Genomic DNA, 19,249 nt, shown 5'->3' with positions numbered 1-19,249 from the left:
GGTGGGATGGCGAAGCTGGGGCAAAGTGAGAGTAGCATCGATATATATACACTACCGAATGTAAAATAGTTGGCTGGTGGGAAGCAGCAGCATAGCACAGCACAGATCAGCTCAGTGCTTTGTGATGACCTAGAGGGGTGGGGTAGGGAGGGTGGGAGGGCGGCTCAAGAGGGAGGGGATGTGGGGACGTGTATGCATATGGCTGATTTGTTGTGCAACAGCAACTAACAGTATTGTGAAGCAATTATAGTCCAATAAATATCTATTAAAAGGAATGGCCACATGAAGTAGATATTGTTACTTATACTTAACAGATGAAGAATGTAAGGCTGTGTGACCATGGACTCAGAAAATTAAGCTGTTGAGACTTGAACTCAGGTTTTAAATCATCAACTCTTGGTACAATGCCAGGCATGAGAAGCCTAGATACCTACTGAGTAATAGGGAAATCTCATTGAGATTTGAAATGTACTATCCACAACATGGCTAATCCACGTGTGAATAATGCAGAATTGATTGTGTATTGTCTTCACTAACATTTGTAGGAAGTTGTACTCTGATTTCAAATTCTGATGATTTGAATAGGCTGAATTCATATTAAATTTATACCAAATTTCCAGCAAAAAACGTGCTTATATACATTTGGAAACTGCAATGATGGGAAACATTTGGGAAAACAGAATTTTGCTCTAGACACACACACATAAGGTAGGGAACTAAAGTTATATTGTCGCCAATGTTCTTGAGACTGTCCTAGTGATTTTAACCCTGTTATTAAATATAACGTGATCATGAGATTAGTTTCCCTCGTGTTCACCTCTTATCAAATCCTAATAGAAAATGCCATTGAAAAATCCTATCTCAACTAATATTTGTTCAGATTTAACAAATTTGAGTACCTATGTGCTATATGCCAAGTAATGTATTAGGCATTGGGGATAGAGCTGTGGTCTAGGTATGGTCTGTGCTCCCATGAAGCTTCTAGTGGGGAGAACTAGGCAATAAATACCCCATTTAACTCAATGTAGATTAATGCAGAAATGGACTAAACATGCTGCTTTAGGGCAAGGTGAAGTTGTGTCTCTGAATCATGTGTATTATGTAGGGAAAAAACATATACCAAGGAATAAAGTAGCTCTTAGCTTCAGCTTACACTGTACTGGTGAAACAAAAAATTTCATACCTTCTATAATTCCAATTATAGAATTCTTGAAAGAGATGGACTTTTGTTTTCTGTAGAGTTTTAAATTTTCCTACGAAGTTTCTTTTTGTGTCCATTTAAATAGAATCAGAAATAATCTTATTAGCAAAAGCAATGGTTTTGTGAAACGTAACTGCTTTCAATTCATCTTTCTGCCACAGAATTTATCTTGGAGAAATGTATGGTTTTTAGTAATAAGATAAATTTACATATTTTAGTTCTGCAAGTAAGGTAATATCTTAGGTGTGGTATTTCACAAAGGGTATCTGACTGTAACTTTTGTATTTCGTGCCAGTGTCATTGACAAAAGCGAAATACTAAAATAATTCATTCACTCAAACATTTTCTCAGTTCCATATGCAAGGTACCATGTCCCCAGAAGCTGATACAGTTTGAAGAAGGAAACATATTCTGTAAACATACAATAATAACTAAAAGCAATATATTAAAAAATGAAGGTACAGGTAATTCCAACAATTTGAGTTTAAAAGTGTATTTAGTAATTTCTCCAGGAGATGGCACTGTTGAGTTGGCTTTTTTCTTTTCGGACAGTAAGACAATAGACCATTCATCTTTGTGTCACCCAAACAAAGAAATATTCCTGTATAGACCCTTTTCTCTCCCCGGCTAATCACATGCTACTGGAACTGACTGTCTTGTGATCTACTCCACAGTTGGCACAGATTAAAAAATAATCTCTTACAAAAATTATCTGACACATTGTAGTTAATGGAAAGGAACAAATTGTTCACCAGTTTTCATGGAGCTTTATGTCGTCAGTTCAGTAGCTGAGAACTTGGAATACTATTTTAGTGATTTTACCATCCTGCTCAGATGCCATTCAAAAATATTTTTCACTTGTCATGTCTTACTATGGTTGTTCTGGCAAAATGTAAATTTGTAAATTTTCGTTTGCAAATTAATGTGACTAGAGGATTTTAATGTAAACCTTGGGTTCAGTGCACTGCACCATTTATTTTCCTCTACAATAAATATATTCTCATTCGGGTTTACCTGCAGTTAATAGTTAAAAGTAATTTTTTTTTAAAGTAATTTTTAGTTGCTTTCTTTATTTGGGTGTAACGTGTTGTATACTTTGTGTCTTTCTATTTGTTCCCTTTTCTTCTGAACAACTGGTATTCTGAAGAGATGGAGTCAATAAAGAGAACATCCAGAACTGGTTTTACCTGCACTGCATGTTCCAGAATAAAGTTATGGGTGTAGTTTCTGCGATAAAGGGAACAGCGTAGGGGTTTTATTTATTGGAGGCGGGATGTTAATTTAGGGGATATTATACATTGAAAACCAAACTTGTGCAGTGCGCTCACTGCAGGGTTAAGGCACCCTGATAAATATGCATCTATGCAATGATCATGTCTAAAGTCGGCACTGAGCCAATTTTATAAAAGGGGCAATTCTCTTGCCCCCTTTTACCTGCCCCTAATGCCTAAGCTACTTTCTAACTCCAGGAAAATCAATAAGCAACTCCTTCTTTGGCTTAACCCCCTGCATAAGAGGAAGGTGAGAGAGAAGAGACTTTCTCCAGGCTTGCGTGAGTCACGGATGTTCTTATGTCTGCCTCCATGAGACTTAGCCCACACAGTTCTCCTTCACCTTGTGTCAGCAAGGCGGCTGCTTCAGCAGACAATGGGCGCTGCAGCGTGCGGGGGTTAAAAACCAGAAGCACCGGTTCATGACGGAGCCCCGTTTTCCAGCTGAGCAAACTCAAGGTTTCCCCGAGGAGATTTTCCAGGCGCTGCCACAACCCAAGGAATTTTAGGGGTGTCTCTGGGGGAGAAGAGGGGACCAACCCAGCCCCAACTTGAGGGTGCCAGAGGGAGCAACGAGGGGTCGGGTCGCCACGAAGCGGGGGCGTTCTTGTGAAGGAGGGAAGCTCCTACGCTAACTCTAGAAGCCCGGCCTTGGATACGCCGGCGAGAGGGGGATGACCTCAGCCGTCTCTGCCACGTTCCAGCCAATCAGTCCCGCAACTTGGCATCCTAATCCAGGACCCCCGAAGCCGGAGGCGACGCGAGCCAATGAGCAGTGGGCCGGGGAAGAAGGACAGGCGGCCAGCCTATGGGGGCGGAGAGGCCCGGCTGCGCGTATCCAAGGAACGCCGGGCTCGGGCTCGGGGGTGTGGCGCGGCGCCGGCGGGGGTGGGCGGGCGCGCCGGGCGGCAGGTGTCGGCAGCGTAGGCATTCGGCGGCGATGGAGCGGCTCCGGGGAGCTGCTGGCGACCTCTCGCGCTGGCCCCACAGTCTCAGCCTCCTCCTCCTCCTCCAGCTGCTGCCGCCGGCGACCCTCGGCCAGGACCGGCTGGACGCGCCGCCACCGCCCGCTGCGCCGCTGTCGCGCTGGTCCGGCCCCGTCGGGGTGAGCTGGGGGCCGCGCGCGGCCGCGCTTGGGGGCCCGGCTCCCCGCGGCGGCCGTTGGCGCCGCAGCGCGCTCGACGAGGATGAGGACTGCGGCGGGGTCCGGGACTTCGTCGGCAGGCTGGCCAACAACACGCACCAGGTGAGCGGGCGCCGGGCCCGGGCACCGCCCGGACTACGAGGTGCCACCCGCGGGCCCCTGGGCCCGCGCACCCGGCTCCTCTTTCTCTGTCCGCGCTCCTCGCGTCCCAGCGGAGGAGACCCCGGCCGCTCGCCCGCCGCGCGGCGCCCGCGCCACCTGGGCCGCGGCCCCGAAACTACGGCGGGCGGGCGGGCCGAGTCGGGCCCGGAGAGCGGTCCCCGGACGCCGCAGCCCGGGCAGCTGTGTTTCGTCACAGGGGAAGCCGGCTTAGACTTTCACGCATTCTTTTTTTCTTTTTTAAGTTGTCAGAATCTCTCGAGCGTTGTTGTTTTCCGTCTGTATAAATAATTCGGATCCAGCAACGCTATACCCCAACAGGAAGCTGGAGGAGTGGTTGGAGAAGTTGGAGCTAAACAGAAACAAACGTGTGTCCTCGCGGGGTCAGTACTTTCAGGGTGGGTAGGCGGGTGTTCAGAAATCCCAAAGCAATGATTAGGTTCCTGTGTGTGTTTTAATAGTTAAAGGAACAAGCTTGGCAATGGGGTCACAGCGTATATGTGATCTCTCTTACTCCTTCAACTTGACCTTCTATCATGGCATTGGACTCTGACCAGGATGTCTAGATCCTGTTGTAACAAGGTTTGCAATGGGTAAGAAACACATTGCAGATACTCTGCTTTGAGCTAGGTCCTAGGCGGACACTTTAAAAATTGTGGCAGTTCTGTTTCTGGGGACAAGCAACCCAACCTCTGCACACTACTGTGTTGACAAAGCCAGTTGTTGGCAATGTCCTGGCTACTTGCTCTAGATCAGCTCGGGCATCTTCTTCGTGTTTTTTCTAGAACTGTCGGTTTAATTGTTGCATAATGTATTTTCAATTTAATGCATTTTCTCTCTTATATCTCTTCCTCATTCAAAGAGAGTTGCACATGGGGACAGAGGTGAGGGGCTAACTGCACTTGTCCTCGTTGAACCACATTCTGTATCAGCCGAATCTCAGTCTCCCCTTGATCTTTCTCCCTCTGCCTGGACTCTACTTGTTACCTGTGCAGAATTCTCTGTCTGGGGACCCAGGGCAATTGCAGTCAAAGCATAAGCAGTCAGGGAGAACTCTCGCTAAACGCAGTCCAAGCAGCAGCTGCCTAAAGGTGGCCAAGCTAGTGCTGACGTGTGGGATGGGTTGGGTGCAGATAGGGCAGAATGAGAACTGGGAAGTCTTCCCGTTTGATGAGGGGGAAAAAATGTGTAGACTTCCATCTCACGGTGGAGAGTTGAGAAGGGCTTTACAACACCAGTGCCTAATTTATAACAGGAGCACTTCCTTCCTTGAGCCAGCCAGACACAGCATTCTTACTCCATATTTGGATTCTTCTCTTGCCGATTGACCTACCTTTAGGACCTGGGGCTACTGGATTTATTCCTTTAGTCAGAATCTTCCCTGGTTGGTTTGAATTTATATGTCATTTGCAATATATTGATTTCTAAAGCAAGAGGTTGAAAAAACTGGCTCAGGGGGTTCTTAGGCCAGATCTACTCAAGAGCAGATCTGAAACCTCATTCTTTGAAGTCCACATGTTAATAAAAAAACCTTCCCTCTTTTTCTTTCATTTTATTTAGTTATTGTTTCCAGTGACTTTTTAAATTTATTTTTTTGCCTTCTTTCATTGACCTTATTTAAACGAACTGTTTTTGCATTTCTTAATCATCCATGGTTTCTTCAGAGATCCCATCCTTTTTGTAGCATGTGTATGTGGTAAAAGTGGAACCACTGTTAATAATCTTCACCTTAGAAATGGTTGAATAAAGCAGTTCTTAGTGGTGCACCCCCTTAACCAAGAACTGTTATCGAGTGGTCTGTTCTGCTTTTCAATTCTATAGTTTTAGAAGTCATAATAAATCATCCTGACCTCTGCTGAAGAGATCTGGTGTTGGGGGAGCCTTTATAGATAGTGTGAAATAAAAGTATAGGCATAACAGAACAACTTTTTATTAGAAATATTGTATACTTTTGTACAGCTGGGAAAGTGCCATTTAGAGTAGTTTTTCATAAGATGACAGGATTCAATTCCCAAGAAAAATGAAAAGTTCGTTGTTCTCTTATTTGTTATAACTTGCTGTTCATGTCAAGCCACATTGCTTCATGTAGTCAGTGTACATGAATGTCCTCCAAAAGTCCAAGATGTGCTAGATACTGGGGGTGCCAAGATACAAAGAAGAGATCATTCAGACTGGAGAACGAAAAGCCTCAGAAAGTTTTAGCGAATCTCCTAGACCTGTTTCTATGGCTTATTTGGCTTTGTGAGAATAGGTTGGTGTTTAACTAATCTTCTTAAGAAAGCAAAGTAGAACTAAAGCGTGATAGTGCTTTTATAGTGTTCTGGTTTTAGGAGACCTTTGCCCTAATGACCTATATAACTCAGTCTCTTCACTCATGAAATCCAGCAAATATGTGTGTGTGCGTATTTATAAATGATTTTTTCTTAGACTAATGAATAACCTTCCTTTTGCCTTTAACCCCAAACTCTTTTCATGCCACACTGTTAACTGATTCTTTCCTTTAAGTGCTTGGAATGTTCATGACATGTATAACCTTTGTGCATGAGAGAAGTTGAGCAAGCCTAGAGTTTATTAATGTTGGTTGCTAAGTTGGATTGCTTCCAAACATTCCTCCTATAAGCACCCCTTTGAGGTTAGGCATGAAGCTCTGTCTTAAAGAAACAGATGAAATGCCTTGGTCAGAGTTGTGGTGGTGGCTGACATAACTTCCTTACTTCTCATTCCTGAGTTCAGACTATTTGACAATTTCCTTAAAACTTTTAAAACTTACGATTAGTAAAGCCAGGAATGTTGTTCATTCTCTGTCCTCCTTCTGTTCCTGTCATTAACTACTTCTTTACACATAACTTCCCAACTTCTACCCCAACATCAAAGCATCTGGTTTCTTACATAAACAGGCCCCGTAGTGAGGTTGTGTTGTATGGGGTGTCAGCTCTGAGAAGAATGCGTGTATTTGTTTGCTGGTGTTGGCAGGGCTGAGTCCAGGCTGACAGGACTGAATGTGCCTGTTGGAGGCTTCAGGGAGCTGCCGCTCTTAGCCTGTTGTGGATCTTTGTCACACCCGGAAATCTGAAGGTCAGTGCATTTAACTGCCCCAGAACTTTCTAACTGCCTCATTTATCCCAGTACCCACCCTCTCTTCATACTGCCTTCCCTGCCACTCCCACCATCACCCTCTAGTTAATCTTTCTTGAATCCTGTTTCATCCATTCGTGCCGGGGTCAAGGAATAGGAATTCTGTAGGATCTCCTTCCTGGTCCTGGTTGAGCAGAATGAGCAAAATCCTCATGAGGACTCTGCGCCCATACAGTATATTCATCAGACTTTTAACCCCTACGGGATGTTAAAATGAATTCTGTATTGGGGATTTCAGTTAGAAGTATCAGCAAAGTTGATGAAGTATATTTATCTGGGGAAAGGTTAGTTGTCATCTGAGGTTTGGTTGAGGTGAGGGTAGAGAGCTAGCCAGGTAGGACAAGTGGCTCAAAGGGAATGCAGGGAAACAATTAGGTAAGTTCTCTGCTGACTCAAATTTTTGGTTCTGTGCATAGTGATTTTTAATTAGAAAATTAAAAATCACTATGATGAGTCTCCTGGTCAATTTCTAATGACTATTTTCTTTCTCTAATGATAATAGTAATAGGCTCCTTATCCTGCTGTTTTGATCTGATATTTTGTGTTAGGTTCACATAGGCTATTAGCTTCTTTTGCACTCTGCCAATTTCAAATCAACTCTTGCCAATAAACGTTGGGTTCTCAGTGGGTGACTGCAGAAACCATGCCCCCCAACTTTGTCCTAGTTGGCTTGTTACTCATGTGATCCTCACAGAAAGGGCAGTGCTTGAGGGCAGTGGCCAGATGCAGCTTTTCTAGCAGAGGGCTGTGTGGCAATGGCTCCAAAAAAAGATACTGCATTTGTAAATTTCTAAAAAAAATATTCAGTTACTTTTTTTTTTTTTTTTTTGGTGGTATGCGGGCCTCTCACTGTTGTGGCCTCTCCCGTTGCTGAGCACAGGCTCCGGACGCGCAGGCTCAGCGGCCATGGCTCACGGGCCCAGCCGCTCCGCAGCATGTGGGATCTTTCCGGACCGGGGCACGAACCCGTGTCCCCTGCATCGGCAGGCGGACTCCCAACCACTGCGCCATCAGGGAAGCCCTCAGTTACCTTTTTATCTTTTTCTAACCAGTGTTTCTGTTGCATCTTGTACTCTTCTATTTAAACGCTTGGTGAAAACTTGTTCTTCCCACTGTCTACGTGGCCTCACTGATCTGTACCTAGGTGGTTTTGAGGAGTAATGGGGCTTGAGGAACAAACTGGTCAATTTCAGTCTGTTCTAGGCAGGGTTTTTTTTACTGACACTGTAATAGTGACTGCAGTCAAAGTTGGGTTGGTAATATGTGGCTTTGAGCTATCTGAGTTGAATGAATCTTCATGATAGACGCTTCATACCTTTAGAGGTTGTTAGGTGAATGCTGGACATGTGGGGTTTTTTTGTTTTGTTTGTTTTGTTTTTTAAGATTGGGGCTATTTTTTCCTTCTCTGTCCTCAAGCCCAGTCTCAGGACACCACAACAAAAACAAAATCTTCCATTCAGAGCCTGTGGTGTTTTCCTGAGAAAGTTTTCTGTGAATGTAATTTATTTTCTGTTTTGCATTTCAGTATCTGGCCCTCAACTCCTCATCTACAGCATGAGAAGTTTTGGACTAGATTTAAAATGTCTAAAGAACTCTGTGATTAATATGGAAGAAGAGGAGGCCAAAGGTTGTGATCACAAATGTTTACTGGTTGTTTCCAAGTTTAGAAGCAAATTGTGGCTGTTCGGTTTCCCAGTTGAACTTGAACATAGCCTGGATTTCACATCTGGGGGTAATTTGTTACCACCTCCAGAGCTTGCTTCAGTGAAATATGAGTGTTCTTAAAGATAACAGGAGTATTTCTTTTTTCATATAATTGTGAAAGACATTTGACTTTTTATTTTTGGGAAATACTTTATTGTTCCTTGTAGGCTGAAAAAAATCTAATGCAAATCAAAGCTACTAGCTTGGATATTCCAAAAGCAAACCAAATAGATATCTAGCAGTAAATTTGTTTTTTCTTTTCCTTCCCTACAGCACTCTGCCAAAACTGGGGCTTTTATTTTTCCTTTTTGTCTTGGCTGCCTGTGTGCTTGAAAATAGATGGTCAGCTTCCCATTAAATACTCAGCCCTGTGCGAGTTAGAAACTTACGTGTGATTAATTGGCTTGATTTATTTTCATTAGAAGAAAATGTATGGTTTTTTCCTTCTAGGGCTTATGAGTAGTATCTCTCTTATGTTTGCTTTTGTTAAGAGTTTTGCTCTTTTTTTTCCCTGTATGTTCTAAAAAACTAAGTTCTAATATTGTAGTTGGGCCTGTTTGCAAATCTGATTCAACAGTAAGATCACCCTGAAGTACCAAGAGAAATTGAACTGGGAAGGAAATTTTTAACTGATGTTAGTACTTCCCAGACAGGATAGTTCAGATCAAATGTTTATCTGGTACCTGCTCTTTGTCAAAGAGTTTCACATCATAAACATGCTATATGAAAAGTTCAAAAAAGACTTCTTAATACTCAGATTTGAATCCTGGCTCTGCTGTTTCATAGTTGTATGGTATGATCATAGACAATCACTTAACTTCTCTGACCTTTATTTATTATTTTTTTTAAAACTGGAGAATCAGTTTTAGGATTATTTGGAGGGTCAAGTGAGAAGTTTTATCAGAATGTTTTGTTAAATGTATTGTGCAGATATCTTTCACTCAAACACTTCTGGAGTTCTGGCCTGTACGTAAGAAAAGTTAAACATTAAAAACATCCGCATTGGGCTTCCCTGGTGGCGCAGTGGTTGAGAGTCTGCCTGCCGATGCAGCGGACACAGGTTCGTGCCCCGGTCTGGGAAGATCCCACATGCCGCGGAGCGGCTGGGCCCGTGAGCCGTGGCCGCTGAGCCTGCGCGTCCGGAGCCTGTGCTCCGCAACGGGAGAGGCCACAACAGTGAGAGGCCCGCGTACCGTAAAAAAAAAAAAAAACATCCGCATTGATGTCATCTTAAGTATTTAGCTGTTCAGAGATGGCTTGCTGAGAGTTTGGAAGAGTTTTTGAAGAAGGCATGACCACTGCAGTGCAGTGGTCTGGGAAGGCCTCATGGATGAAGAGAGAATCAAAGTGTGGAGGGAATTCTTAGGGAGACCTGTAAAGGCATGGAGGTAGGGAAGTCCAAGACATGCTCAGGGGATGATCAGTGGGGACTTTCTGTTGGGGAGAAGTAGTTGATGAGAAGTATGAAAGACTGAGGTTTCCAGGAAAACATATAGAGAAGTAAAAAAAGATAACTCTTCCTGCCGATGCAGGGGACATGGGTTCATGCCCTGGTCCGGGAGGATCCCACATGCCGTGGAGCGGCTGGGCCCGTGGGCCATGGTCACTGAGCCTGCACGTCAGGAGCCTGTGCTCTGCAGTGAGAGGCCCGCGTACCGCAAAAAAAAAGATAGCTCTTTGTGGGGGATGGGAAAAGAGGGGAGGTATGGGGAGGGAGTCTGCCATTAGGACTTACTGGAGAAAATGTTTTAACAGGTAGTGGTTGACATGAGGCTATAGCTGGATAAACCAGAGGTGGAAATGGGGAGCCAAGAAGAGTTATCCTTTTGGACGTTGACCGTTACTGTGCTCTGTCCAACAGGAGAGCAGAATAGAGGGCAGGGCCGACCATCTTTTATACTTGAAGTGCTCAAGGTTCCAAGAAACAATCTAGGACTCCTGGACCTTATTGAAGGAGGTTGTGAGCCCAGGCATGAGGAACCCAGGAGCTATAAGACAGTGAAGCCCGTGAACAGATTTTTCTGAACATTTGTGAACAAGGGTAAGATTGAACTCTTGCTGATAATGTGCTTAACAGTTTGAATCATAGATTGTTAAGCTGATTAACTGGTCAGATCTCTTACCAAGAAGGCTAAATGACTTGCATACAGGCCAAGAGCTGGGCGTAGAACACTTATGTCCCAACATGGTGCTGCATTTGGAAGTGTTTCATAGAGATATTTTAAGTCAATGCATTTGCTTTAGGAATAAGGCAGGGTTATAGACCCCAGTTGTAAGTCATGTAGTTGTGAATTTCTCTCTGCTCCTTGAGGTCATAGTTCCCTCAACAGAGCTCAATTAGCCTTTCTAAGCCTCAGCTCCCCATCATGTAAAATATTATTATCATAAGACTTCAAAGAGAGAATGTTTTGAAAACCTTGAATCCTACCACATATGTAGGATTTATGTCATTTCTATATTTTTTTAAATTTATTTTATTTATTTTTGGCTGCACTGGGACTTCGTTGCTGTGCGTGGGCTTTCTCTAGTTGCGGCGAACGGGGCCTACTCTTCGCTGCGGTGCGCGGGCTTCTCATTGCGGTGGCTTCTCTTGTTGCAGAGCACGGGCTCTAGGTGTGCGGGCTTCAGTAGTTGTGGCACATGGGCTCAGTAGTTGTGGCTCGCAGGCTTTAGAGCACAGGCTCAGTAGTTGTGGCGCATGGCTTAGTTGCTCTGCGGCATGTGGGATCTTCCCGGACCAGGGCTCGAACCCGTGTCCCCTGCATTGGCAGGCGGATCCTTAACCACTGCGCCACCAAGGAAGCCCCATGTCATTTCTTTATAAGCCTGTTGATTTATTACTGTGTCCATAGAGTCCAATTGTCAGCCAAATGAGCCTGATAAATACCAACTCCAGAGGAACATGTGCATAAAAGGAGACAGATGAGGCATAAATGTATTCGGTTTTATCACTTGGCAGGGTTGGGTGACAGGCTTGGGCGGAGGTGGCGAGAATGAGAGTGAGTCAAGATTGGCAGAAATGTAAGAAGCATATGTGTTCCTTTTTTTTTTTTTAACCTTCATGATTACATCAAAATTTTAACTGGTTAATATGAGTGATACTAACAAGTGGTATTAATTGGAGTTCTTTGAGGCCGTGGTTAGGAAGGAATGTGATCACAGGTTAGACCTGGATTCAAACCAGGTAACCAGGGACAGATGACCCTTAGTGAACCTTAGTTTTTTCATCTATAAAAGGGATATACTAATACGTACCCCTTAGGGTCTTTGTGAAGATTAAATGAGACTGTGTAGAATTTGGTGTGTATTCATCCTTTATTGGATGTTTTTTATAATGATTATCTACACAAAGCTTCTAATGCATTACCAGTTAGATGCTCAGATATTTGTGTATGCACTTAAATTTTTTTTCCATAGCTGAAATATTCCAGGAGAATTAGTATGGGTACTCACAGGAACCAAATATGTATTAAGAATTATGTACTAGTTATGTGCTTGGACTTGGAGTTAAAAAAAATTGGGTATGGTAAGGGAGAGACCATCTATTCAAAGTATCTTTCTTGAAGCTATGGGAGATGGAGGAGAAAATAACCCCACCATCATCAGATACCTGGTCATCTGGTTATAATAGTTTCAAGTATATATAGTTATTTACTTATAGTGTTAAAGAACTTACAATTAAAAAAAATAAGGCTACTTGTAATTCAATAACTATTTCTCTTCTCATTCATTAAGCTTTAAATATGCGGTTTTAAGTTGACAGCTCTAAAATAGCACTTTGCCTGTTTCACCCTGATTCATTAACTGAGCAATCACTATTAGCTTTGTACTCTATTGACCTCTGTAACGTTTTAAGAAATATTAGTGAGATGTGATAGGTACTCCTCAAGAACTTAGCTTGAGGCAGGGCAGACCAGAATGTTAATGGAATTCTTTTTTATAATGCGCGTATACCTTTAAGGTAGTATCTCACTATTTCCTGGCCTACGTTAGCTCTGCTCTAGTTGAAGTTACCTTATCACCAGTCCCTTTAGCTTGCCATGTGCTCTGTTGCTTCTCCATTTTTGTTTTCATGGCATTCCTCCCGTCTGAATGCCTTTCTAGCTCTGCTTGTTTTTTTTCTGTTCTCGCCTACAACATTTAACAATGCCATGTAATCCAGCACTTTACTATAGTATTCTATTTTGTATTCACTTTCATTTATTCAATTGGTATTCTCCAGATTATAAACACCTTAAAGGTAGTACAAGCATGACCCCTTAACTTCACCCTTTTGCCTCACATAGTGCTGGAGAAAGTGTAGTCATTAAATGTATAGTCTGGAGTCAGACAGGAGCTTGAAACCTTGCTCTGCCACTTACCAGCTGTGTAACTTTGGGAGAATTATTTAACCTCTCTGACCCTCCTTCTTCATCTGTGAAGTAGCAATGGTGCTTTATATATCATGAGTGCTCAGTAAAGGTCAATATTATTATTATTCAACAACTTTTTATTGAGCACCTACTATGTGTTGGGCCTTGTACTGGGTACTGGAAACTGATTTGGAACACAACAGACAAGATCCTTGCCTTTATGGACCAGTAGAGAAAATGGACATTAAACACATATGTAATTACAAATACAATAAGTACCAAGAAGGAAAAAAGCAACTACAGGAGAATAATTGACAGAGGTCCTTTTAGCCTGGGGCACTAGGAAGCGCTTGCTGAGAAAGTACTTAAACTGGTACTGGAAGATGAATAGAATTTTTCCTGTAGGAGTGTCCCAGACAGAGAGAAAAGCATGTTCACAGGCCTGGGGCTAGAAGGAGCATGGTGCACCCAGAGGTCTGGAAGAAGGCCAGTGTGGCTGTAGCAGAGGGAGGCCGGGCTGGTCCCCACACCCAGTGGGGACTGGTGAGCTTTTATGGTCCAGTCAGCTGGCCACTGGCGCATATCCTTTCATCACTTTCTTTTCTTTGAAATGAGATTAAGATGTAAAAATTAAATGCCAACAGTTTGAAATTTAACTCATTTATTAGGCATGATGAGAAATGAATTATCCCATGAAGATGAGTTTTTCGAAAACTAAGCCTAGGGTAGACATTTAAGCCTACCCTTTTGAATGCCAAAGTTTGTTGTTTTTGTTATTTTTAATGGATATCTTTCTAAAATACATATGTCTCTGCCTTCTTTGTCAACAGTATGACCTTGGATCATTAAGGAGATTAAATTATGCTGTACCACGACTCACATCATTTTAAAGTGGTATGGCATTAATGCCCTCAAGGTCTGTTGAGATTTGTGGGGCTATTTTCTCCCATTTTGAATGGCCCAGATTTATAAGCTTAGTGCCATTGTCTGCCTGTTGAAGTTTACTCTTTTTTTCCTGCAGAAATGATAGTCCCCTTGCAATATCCTGTTCCTTCTTGCTGCTGTCCCTGTCTCTAGATACAGTGTCGTCCAAATTTAACTTCTGTAAGCTAAGAAATTTTACTTCTGTAAGATGCTTCTGTAAACTGAGAAAAAGATTTCTAATTTTAGGCAATCTAACAGGTTTAGCAGATTGATTTAGAGTGACGGTCTGCAGGTTTCTCTTAGTGGTCAGGTACATAGGGTTTTATTGCATGGACACTGTCATCAGAGGTCTCTCTCCCTTGCTTCCTTTCAGTGAATGTCCAGGTTGTTGAGGTTTCTAGATAATGGAGTTGCTGTTGCCCTTTCCTGTTGACACTAGAGTATTGTGGAGCAAGGGGCTGATTTTTTTTTTGTTTTTTTCCCAAATGAAGGCAGAGCAGTGGAAAAGCAAACTGAGGTGTGAAATTATTGATGAGTCATAGAATTTTAAAGCTTATAGGTACTGGAAATGCTGTCATTCCAGCTTCCTCGCCTTGGTGGTGAAGTTAGGTTTTACTGCCCAAGTTCACAGAGCTGTTGGCAGAGCCGGAAATGAAATTCACATTGACCAGGTATTAGCCCAGTGCTCTCCTCTGTTCCATCCTGCCTCACAGAAAACTCTGAATAATTGAATAGGTTTGCAAACTTGTATACTGTTTTATGTTTAGCCTTTTTATTTCTAAGGATAGTCTCTGGGAGGACTGGAACATTTGTGATCTTATTTTTGGCTCGTGTTTTATGGTCCTAGCAGTGCCTTATTTAACGGAACTGTATTCTGTTAAGGTTTTATTCCTGCCTGCAAGAGCTTCGCCCAGGTCTTGTCCCAAACCTCTCTTACACCATCACTGTGTCCTGTCTATCCCTGTGTTCCCTGTTTGGGGTTTGGAAGCCTAAATCTCAAATTCCCAGCCTTTATGGGATCACCAGTGCCTTGTTATTTCATTTGATTCTTATTATTCCAGTGAGTGAAGGAGCATAATTCAGTTTCACTCCTGAGGAAGTAGATTCCCAAGAGAGAAAATGATTTGTGCCCACTTTCCCAACCAGTTAGTTACTAGACCAGGCTTTAACACCCTTTTGCAGTTTTATTTTTCACAATGACAGGTTGTCTTCTGTAGGTTGAATATCTAGCATGTTTAGTCTTTATTCTTAGACTTCTGTTAAGAAGTGTGTTCATAGAGTATAAGCTCCCTGAGCACAGAGTATGTGTTATCACTGCTGTGTCTGCAGCGCTCCAAAGAGGGTCCGGCCCATGGTAGGCAAGCAGATGTATTTGTTGAAAGAAGGAACATGTGTGAAGGATGGCATCATTGAATTCACTCTCTGTTTACTTGCCAGAGAGGTTGCTCCTGATGGCCAGACTGTCGGGTCATCTGCAAGTGGCTTTTAAACTGGGGCGCGCCATGTGAAACTGATCCAGGCTCAGTTGTGCTGGTGTTAATTCTTTCAGTGTTTTACTTTTGATCAGGTGTGTAACTAAAGATAGGCAGAGGTTTCTCATTACCAGAATTTTTTTCCAAGCTACGGTGACTCTCGGGACCAACTTTAAGTTCTCCCAGCTATAGTAACAGTAATTTAATTAGACTTCTTGTTTGATTAGATGTGAAGACAAAGTTATTTCCGTAAAGAATGTTGTGTTTTATGGCCTTTCTCTTTTCCAGATGGAACTAGGGATTAGCCAAATGACCACAGAAATGGACATTTTTGTTAATTCATGGTCTCTAAAATGTGTGGACCTCAGGCTTTAAATGGTGGGCATTAAATGTGTGGATGAGTCTTGCATTATCCTGTCAAGATGGTTGTGTTTCAGAGAAGGTAGTACAAGCTGTCACCTACTTTCTAACGTAATGGGTCCCTGAAAACCAATTTGGTTATAAATGCCAGTCAGTGACTCCCTGTTGCCCAGAGCTCCCCTACCAGAGGTCAGTATATGGCTATCAGTGCCACCTGGGACACTAGAAATCACTATTCAACAGATGATGGGGTGGGGAGTAATTCAGTCACCATGGAAAAACTATAAAGAAGAAACACCACCATAAATTCTGCCACTTAGAGATGGTTGCTGTTAATATTTGGAAGAATGTTTTTAACCATAAACGCACACACACACACGATTTTACATGCTATTCTGTAAACCTGCTTTTTACTCAACATGTTATGAATATCTTTCAATGTCAGTAAATACCTGAAACATTTTCATTAGCACCTGGTATATTGTTTCATTGCATAACATAACGCATTTAACAAAGCTTCAGTTCTTGTCTAGGATATACAGGTATAGTAATATGGGGTTGTTATGTGGATTAAATGATAATGTGTGTTTAACATTTATGTTTATGTTTAACATTTAACATTTAATGTTTAACACAGTAGATGGCCTGCAGGATGCAGTAAACCTTCAGGTGTATAACGTATTTTGTAAAGATGTGTAGTTATCCCCTGATAATAAATTCCTGAGTGGGATTGCTTGGGTCATGTGGTGTGGACATTTTCAGTTCTGATTCACATCACCAAATAGCTCTCCAGAAAAGTTATAGCAGTTTATATATTCCCACCCACAGTGCACACAGGTGCTCTGGTGTCCACCCCTCACTGGATACATTTTGTCAAGCACTTCCAACAGGTGGAAAATGTTATCACATTATTTTTCTTTGATTTTCTTTTGATTACTAGTGAGATTGAATAGCTTTTCAAACATTATTGGTCATTTCTGTGTCCTTTTGTGAATTACTTGTTTGTGTCCTTTGCCTATTTTCTTTTCTTTTAAATTTTATTTATTTTTGGCTGCGTTGGGTCTTAGTTGCTGCGCACAGGAGCTACGCTTCGTTGCAGCGCGCAGGCTTCTCATTGCGGTGGCTTCTCATGTTGCGAGCATGGGCTGTAGGTGCTGGCTTCAGTAGTTGCAGTACAAGGCTCAGTAGTTGCAGCACGCGGGCCCTAGAGCACGTAGTTGTGACACGTGGGCTCAGTAGTTGTGGCTCGCGGGCTCTAGAGCACAGGCTCAGTAGTTGTGGCGCACGGGCTTAGTTGCTCTGCGGAATGTGGGATCTTCCCGGACCAGGGCTCGGAGCCATGTCCCCTGCATTGGCAGGCGGATTCTTAACCACTGCGCCACCAGGGAAGTCCCTGCCTATTTTCTTTTGAGATCTTTGTCTTTTTCTTATTGATTTGAAAACTCTATATTAACCCTTTATTGTGTTGCAAATAATTTTTTCCAGTTTTTTTTAACTTTATGTTCAGTATTTTGCCATTAATTTTTTTTTAATAGTCAAAGTAATTGCTATATTAAGGGTTCTGGGTTTTGTATCATTTTTTGTAATGGTCTTCTCATTTCTAAGATTATAAAAAGATTCACTCATACTTCTAGGATTTTTATGGTTTAACTTTCTGTATTTAAATCTTTGTCATATGTGGAATTTAATGTGGAGTTGGGGTAGGGGGGTAAGAAGGGAGTTAGGAATCCAGCTTTTTATTTTTCCCAAATAGCTGGTTTTTCCAAAACTCTTTTACCACTGATTTGAAATGCTTGCTTTATCATACACTAAAAGAAACTTTGTCCAGCCTTGGACTTTGTTTTGTTCCATTGATCTGTCTTATCTATTCCTGTGCCAGTGACTGTGCTAGGGGATTAATAAACCTCTCACTAGATGGGGCAAGTTTCATGCTCATCTGTTCCTGATAGAATCAAGCTGACATTTGACATAGCTAATCTTAAAGTTCTGGGTTTCTGAGCTTTCTACAATAGGGTATGATTATATAATCTGAATTACTGTATTTACTCTGTGGCCCCTCTAGATGCTGGTTTTGGATTGCTAATCACACAAACAGTATATTTACGTGGTTTCCCTTAATTTTGACCTGCTTCTAGATCCTGCATTTGACTGACTGCTTAGCAATATGTAGTGGCCAGATCGTGTTCTCTTTGTACTAAATAATCTATCTCTTAAGCATACTACATTGGAGCAGCACAACTATTGTTTACCAGAAATAAAACAGGCTTCAGCTCTCTGCCACCTTCTCCATTTCATTTGTCATGTATACAGCTAATACATAACATCTTTTTTGTAACAATGCTTGAAGTAGACACTTTACCTTCTATTGGCTGGACTCCTCAACTCCTAAATGTTTTATTTATATGTTTAGTATTTTAATATTGTAGGATAGTCATTGGAAATATTGTGTTGGAGGTTTGGGGTTTTCTCTTCCTAAAGGGCTTATTCTGCCTTTCAGTTCTTTCTATCCAGAGTTTTGTCCTCTGCTCTTATTTCTTTTATTCATCTAACTTTGCCTTGATTAGAGCAGTTGAACCATAACTTATTAGTTGATTATGTTCAGCTGTATGTACCGTTGGAAACCTTCCTCATTTTTTTTTCTTTTTACAATTTGTTTTTATTTGTATCACACAGTACAACTGTTCAAAAAACTTTATGCCATTCTGGAAAAGAAAAGGCTCCCTTAAAAAGAAGGACCAAAGTGATAATGGGGAGAATAAAATAGGTTAATGCAGGAAAATGCGGTTTTGGATTCTTTATCTAATATTAGTATGATAGGCAGAAAGAGTTCCAAGTTTTACTTATAAAGGACCAAAACAAATGAAATCCTAGAAAAGAATATGGAGGCAGACAACTAGCCAATTGACCATTACATAGGTAGAACATAACCCCGCTTCCATTTATCCCATCGCCAAGGAGTATCATTTGCTTTTGCTTAGGACCAGGAATGTGTACATTGTGATGCTCAGAAAGGCAGCAGAGAAGCACCATATATTTTCAATCCAGAATGAACACAATATACCGTGGAATCTTTTGGGTTTAGTTTCTCCCAAGAATAGATCTGACTCTTGTGGGGTAAAAGAAAGTAAGAACCAGGCTGCCCTGGGAAACCTTCCTTGTTTGAGTGAGTGATCCTGTGGCCTCGTCTCAGCTTTCTTTGGGTATTTCAAGAAGTACTTTTTCTTTTCACACACATTTCCTTTTCTCTATTTTTATTTTCCTTTTATTCCCACTATAACTGTGTTTATCCTGATCTTGAAATTCTTATTTAACAAGTACTTAATAGCATCTACCGTATACGTAGCACTTTACTAGTTGGTGAAATTAATATATTTTATTTGTGTTACCCTTTGAACTTTTTCAAAATACTTGCCTATATCTTCGTGTTTGTTCTGCCTGCACAACTCCCTCTACCATACCTTGCTATTGCTCCCAACTGCTCCCACCTCTGTCATCCCTGCTTAAATCTTAGTGGACAGACTTTTATT

General features: G+C 42.1%; 1 protein-coding gene across 4 annotated transcripts in view; it reads left to right on the top strand.

Moving 5' to 3' along the window:
* Window positions 1-3,376: 3,376 nt before the first annotated feature.
* Window positions 3,377-19,249, top strand: part of SORT1 (sortilin 1) — a 74,355-nt gene continuing 58,482 nt past the window's right edge. For 3 of the 4 annotated variants that reach the window (XM_060026697.1, XM_060026679.1, XM_060026688.1), the window contains exon 1: window positions 3,390-3,718. In XM_060026697.1, coding sequence (XP_059882680.1) covers window positions 3,413-3,718 — 306 coding nt within the window. In that variant the 5' untranslated portion in view covers window positions 3,390-3,412. Of the gene's footprint in view, window positions 3,719-19,249 lie in introns of all 4 variants that reach the window. The other variant, XM_060026670.1, reaches the window with a different exon arrangement.

Source organism: Delphinus delphis, chromosome 1 (genome assembly GCF_949987515.2).
Source record: "Delphinus delphis chromosome 1, mDelDel1.2, whole genome shotgun sequence".
NCBI lineage: Eukaryota > Metazoa > Chordata > Mammalia > Artiodactyla > Delphinidae > Delphinus > Delphinus delphis.
The sequence above is the reverse complement of the archived record's forward strand: the minus strand, read 5'-3'. Positions and strand labels throughout refer to the sequence as shown.